At 42.6% G+C, this 6103-nt stretch overlaps 1 protein-coding gene, 1 non-coding gene and 1 pseudogene across 3 annotated transcripts in view; 2 read left to right on the plus strand and 1 right to left on the minus strand.

Moving 5' to 3' along the window:
- LOC149103378 (macrophage mannose receptor 1-like) overlaps window positions 1-6103 on the plus strand; it is a 137722-nt pseudogene that overhangs the window by 19534 nt on the left and 112085 nt on the right. The gene's annotated exons all lie outside the window — the stretch shown is intronic.
- On the plus strand, window positions 2108-2179 carry Trnah-gug (transfer RNA histidin (anticodon GUG)). Its single transcript has one exon. It is a non-coding gene; the product is annotated as a tRNA-His (tRNA).
- Window positions 2541-2948, minus strand: LOC149103383 (uncharacterized). The gene has a single exon (XM_089273288.1). It carries the CDS (start codon window positions 2946-2948, stop codon window positions 2541-2543), a length of 408 nt encoding a protein of 135 aa, XP_089129414.1.

The following is a 6103-nucleotide window of genomic DNA, read 5'->3' on the forward strand; positions in this document are numbered from 1 at the left end:
ACAACCTCGTAGAAGTGCCACCTGAAGTGGACGACCAAGGAGAATTCACCGAAGTACAAGTGTTGCAGGAATTCGACCCCGATCAGTTCCTGAACCAACTGAAAACACAAGATCACACCTGCCCGCGTTGCATGGTACCCATGGAATTTGGAAGAGTGAAAACCCCCGAAGGTGGCACCTGGTGGGAGTATTACCGATGCCCCTCTTCCAGATTCTACACCAAGTGTTATGTGACCTGTGGCGCTAACGAAGTGAGCGCCTACCTGAGACGCGTCGAAGAACAGACCCACCCCTGCTACAGGAACATCGACCCAGTTCGTTTCCGATGTCCATGCAACAAGTCCCTGGTCTTAGCCACCTCCCACTCCCAGTCCAACCCAGACAGGCTCTATCTCAAGTGTCCCAAGCGTACCTGCAAGTTCTTCCAATGGATCGACGAATACCCACGAGGAGTCGCCGAAGACATACTGATTCATGGACAGAACCCAAACTAAGAAACACACAGACACAGTTTTTCGTAAAAAACACACTCTGATTTTTTATTTTATTTACACGTTGGGTAACCTATCTTCCGCATCGATCATCGATCGCATTGTTACTTGAGTACATTTGTTGAAAGTACTATAATAAAAGTTAATGACATTGATGTAACGTCTACAAGTGTTCCTTTGTCTCTCGGTCCACGTGGACTGAAAAGGCTCGAAGTTGTAGCATAGCATAAGTCTATGAAACGTGATCCTGTCCACGGGCGGTTTCACTTTCACGTCCCACACAAGGTTCCTTCTAATGGCCAGGATCGCATTGAACAATGTTCTGCCAAAACACTTCTCGATGCTCCGGTACTTGTGCCGGGTTCGGGTCCAGTTCTCTCGCTGCTCGTCCATGAAGAACAGGATCTGGTGCAGCATCACCTCTAACTGGCTTGAATCCTTAAACTGTATCAACCAACGGCGGCCCGCCAACAAATCCCGGATGGGGAAATTCATCCCTTCGTAAAATCGAGTCCAGGCCTCGTCCATTCGATCAATCGCCTCCTCGTAGGTGACCTCAGGCTTTCTCGGCACATGGTTTTGCAGACCAATCTCTCTAAGGGCCATGGTAGCGCTCAATACAAGTTAAAAAACTCAGAGTAATGAGCGGACGACGCTGATTCGCTTTATGCAGATCTGTCCAGCCAATCACAGATCAAGACGAAGTCACGTGTTCCCCAGACCCAGGGGATAGGGGTATCCCCCTACCACGCCCACTCACGGTCGGAGACTGGACCCGTTGTACCGTGTGTATAAAACAAGCGAGTCGGACCGTTCACTTTTCACTCTGAGTCATTCAACTTGTATGAGCGCCTATTACAGAAGACTGTGGATACTATCGTTGCTGTGGCTTCTCAAAGTACCAAGTGAGTATGGAAGTATTAGAGCGATGTTATTCCGAGTTGACTGCCGTGAGAAAGCGAGTGCGAGAGCGGATGAAGGACGAAGAAGAGACCCCTTTGTACAGGGAATTTTTAGATATCATCGGGGTGGCCCTGGACGAACTAGATCTTTTGTTCCTGGAAGAGATGCTGGGGGTCTCCGTCGAGGACGAGATCAATGATTTAGTGGTTCATGTAGACTGGGCCCACAACACTTACCATCGACTATTTCAATTTTAGACATGGAACCCGCCCATTGTTACGTATGCAAGCAAACCAGACCATGCTGCCGCCAACCGATCCTAGAATTGAGCAGAAAAGGGACCCATGACAAATTCGTACGCGCAATCTCGGGACCACTGAGAAAAACCTGGGGACTAGGGTGCGTCTATGCAACCTGTTGCAAGGTCATCTATGGCATGTACCACAATCGGGAAACCGACTGTTACGAACCCGTCTTCCTGGGAAACGATTATGACCAGGCGCTGCACAGAGTCAATCATGTCAAATCTTTTCTTGATTACGATTATGAAGAAGAAATAGAGGGCGCCGGTCAATAGGACCGTGCACACGTCCCACCCTGTAATAACAAGTGGAATGTCCAATAAAAAGCTGTTTTTTGTTCTATTTTTCAGACTCCATGTCATTTTTTCCTAAACCATGACATCCCCCAAACCAAGTCCTAAAGAGGTAAGCGCTTCGATGGTCTAATGGTTAAGACGTTGAGTTGTGGCCTCAAAGACCCAGGTTCGATTCCTGGTCGGGGCATTCATTTTTTTCGCTCTTATTTTTTCCATAGAGACCCCTGGCCTGTAAAATCTATTTGGACGAACCCCACCCCGACGAAGATGTCATGCTCCTCTTTCTCACCCAACATTTTCCCTACCCCTGGTACATGAGAAGAGACCTCTCCAATGTCTGGCCCTTCGGACGCGTTTTCGAATCCTCCTCAGGCTTTCACGGAGAATTTCTCACCCCACAAACCATGATGTTATCCCTAGTGTACCTAGGAACCAATGACGTGCAAGCACTCAAGATGATGCAAAAAATCACACAACAAACCATGTACATTCTCTCGTTAAAGGATCTTTATTAAGTTTTTTGTTAACAGGCATTAAAAAACGTTTTTTCACTCTGGGGGTGGTGGTGGTGCAATTTCTTTGATAAATGCTTGGTACGCCAACTCTTCTCTGTCGCCCCAACCGCTCTTCCACTCTTTCCATCCGGCATCAAATCCTTCCGGCAACTTCTCCAAACACACAGGGTCCTTAAACGATCTGGATTCGTCAGCAAGCATCTTATCAGACAAGGCCTTCCTGAACCTCAGCACATCAGCCGCCAACTTCGTCACCTCTTTCTTCAAGAGTCGATCCGTACAGTCACTAACGGCGTTTTTCATTATTCTTCCAAGAATACCATCATGCACGGCATCCATCACTCTCGCCGCAAACTCCTCTCTCCGAATCTCGTCTGGCAGCGATCCTGAAGGAATACTAATCACCTCCACCTTCGTCTTGCTCTCCTCAGAGTCAGTCATCTTCTTGTCACCGATCTCCAAACAACAATGCCAACTCCACCAAAATCCACCTTTTTTATTCCCATCCGAACCCCCCTCTCATTGGTTCACGCCTTATTTGACCAACCTCGATTTCATGCATTGGCTCGAGCCTTATTTGGGCATGCGCGAGCTGTGACGTCACGGGCGCCATGTTTTGCTACCAAAGGGGCCATCTTGGATTTGCAAATTTAAGAGAACGTATGGGAAAATCTTGGTCACGTGGTACAATCCCTGCACGCTGATTGGTTACGGCCCCTATCAGCGTTATTGACTACTACCGCCTAGTACGTCACTCACCCAGAAACGAGGCTGTAATCTGGCAGATCTTTGCCAAGGAAGATTTCAAGAAATAATCAAGGTTTATCTGAAATAAATAAAAATCCCAGCGATTTTATCAAGGTCAGATAAAAGAGGCTTAAAAGGATTAAATGGATTTAAATGATTATTCAAATTTAAAGGTATCAAAAGTTTAAGGATGTTCACGCTAATTGTTTCTGCGCATCCTTACTGCGTACGCAAATTCACGCGCCATAATGCATGACAGCGCGCGCTAAGTGATAAAATGAACAATGATAGGGCAGATGGCCATTGCTATAGCTTTTCCTGGATTTAATGACCTTGGACGTTGGGTGACCCCTATTTTTCTTTTGATGGATAATTTCCTCTACCGATTCTCTACGTTTAGCGAAAAAATGAACAAAATCTGCCGACTAGAAGTTTGAAGTTTTTTGCAAAATGTACCATTAAATTCTGTCATTTTAGCTCTACGTCTACCTGTGCGACAGTTGGGAATGCCTCTTGAATGGTTAAGTTTTGTTAAAACGTTGGTAGCATTTGGAATCAGTTATTTACGTAAAAGACCCATCTTCAACAAAATATGACTAATATCCTGCTAACATCGTCTGCCTCCGTTGACTCACCTTCAATATTTTTTACTTTAAACCCCTGTAGACCATGCTGAATTACGCGCGCCAATTTTTCAAAATCAGGATAGTTTATCTCTGAAACGAAGTCAGTGACCCCCATTTTTTATTATTACTTTATTTTTATTTTTTTGCACTTCTGACAGAAGTAACTCATTATCTGAATGCAGTAAAAATTAATAAAAAAAATCTATCGACTGGAAACTTTTCGCACGAACGTCCTTGAATTAAAAAGAGTTCAACAAGGATTAAATATTGCTACACACAAGCAAGAAAGCCCGTCATTGGACTCGAAATTGAATTAACTCATTCATTCATAGCATCTTTATTTTGACTGGCATGTTTTTCCTGATGAGCTATTTGTTGTCTGTGTTTACATATCAACCTTTAACTTTTGTTGTCTGCATTAGGTTTTTATTTTTATTTTGTTATTATTAATATGCAACATTTAAAACCTTCTGTATGCTATACAGGGCATAGCAACAGGGCGCGTAATGTCATCTGGGAGCTTTTCTGTGAAAAATAATAAAACCGAATTAAATAGGACGGACCTAATCTTCGAACAGAATTATCAGTTGTTCTTACTTCGTCCGCGTCTTACGTTGTTGTTGTTTTTTTTTGTCCGCGTCTTACATCGTTCTAAATAAGTGAACTATAAGTGCGCATGCCCAGCAACAACAGCAACATACAGGCTCTGAGTACAAGATTGAGTCACTGACCACTCTCTCGCGGGCCAACAAAATGGTTTCGCAGTGCTCAAAAACAACAGCAAAGACACCGACAAAACAGAAGAATGCAAAAAATTCAGTAGAAGAGAGAGAGAGCCTTTGTAGGGAAATGAAAATGGCAGCATCTAGACAATAGTGTGACAAGTGCCATTGTAAGTTATTTTTGTTGCAGAATGTTGCTAATGGCAATATTGCATGCAAACGAGGCTGTATTAAAGATAGCAACCATTTACACGTGTTTTTTACGTCTTATTAAGGACGCTTACGTATAAAGGTACAGTTCGCTTCCTAGTTAGGTCTCGTCTTAAGTAAGACGCGTCTTATTTTCTCCAGTATAAATGACCTTAATGTATACATCTCAGTATCACGATCAGTCCTATGGTTTTACTCACAGAGAGACGTCAATATTTTATGGTATTGCGGTCTCACTGTACAACGCGGGATTGTTTGAAAACTTGCCATGACAACGCAACACTGAATTGGTTTCCTAACGTACGCTTCAAATTTCAGAACCTGTTCAGAACTTTACAAAGGTTAATCGCCGATGATCTTTCACTTATTGGCATTTGCACAGTTCTGGCAACTTTTATTTCACACTACATCATTTCTACGAGCTATTTAATTCAAAGGGAGCTTTACGACGGGTAACTGTCTGGTTTGTGAGTTACTGCGTGAGCTAGCTCACACGAGATGGCGAAACCGCGTTTTGAAAGGTTTATGAGTTTGAATGAAGATGATTTGTCAAAATTCTTCAGCTTATTCTTTGCTCGATACTTTGAAAAACTTCTTTAGTTTCTGAAAGGAATTTACCGCTTAAAAGTCTAAATATTCAAGAAACTCGCCGGCAAACAACAACAAAAAAATCATTGCTTGCTGGTATTCACGTCAATTCTTTGCGCGTACTAGGATTTTGAAATAAAAACATACAGTTTTAAATTTGCAAAACATGTTTCGGATGACCAACTTAACATCCATCTTCAATTGCAAATACAAATGAACCGCGAGTCGGTGAGATACGAAAGCGAACTTACGTAGAATACATGAACACTAAATAACGACATTAATATGCATGAAGCTCTAGAAAATACAGTGGTAGAAAACAATGTGTAATATTGTAACGCAGAAAATTAAAATGTTTGACTTGCTTGTTTAATTCCTTGATTTTCAGTTAAAAAGACGTTGGAGGCGGTGTCAAAGATTGACAAGCAATTTTCTGAGCACAAAGCTCTCATGTTTCTGCCTCATTGATGTGCTAAAAGATGTTTTTATCTCAAAATTATTTCTTGGCTGCTACTAATTCGCATACTAGGATTTTATATTTTAATCAAAATAAGAGTTCTCTAAAACCTTTGTTTTTTTGTAATCCGATCTGTTGCTTTTTACTGAATTTTCGGTGCATAGTTTACACTATTTTCAAACTTAAATATGCCCTGAACCAATGCAGATATTCGCAGACGGTAAACGACACTTTCAATCTTTGGTG

Source organism: Orbicella faveolata, unplaced genomic scaffold, assembly GCF_042242905.1.
Source record: "Orbicella faveolata isolate gen_17 unplaced genomic scaffold, um_ofav_v1 contig_35, whole genome shotgun sequence".
Classification (NCBI taxonomy): domain Eukaryota; kingdom Metazoa; phylum Cnidaria; class Anthozoa; order Scleractinia; family Merulinidae; genus Orbicella; species Orbicella faveolata.

Bases quoted from the DNA above. Each gene is read 5' to 3' on its own strand.
- LOC149103383 (XM_089273288.1), bottom strand. From the start codon at position 2,948: ATGACTGACTCTGAGGAGAGCAAGACGAAGGTGGAGGTGATTAGTATT.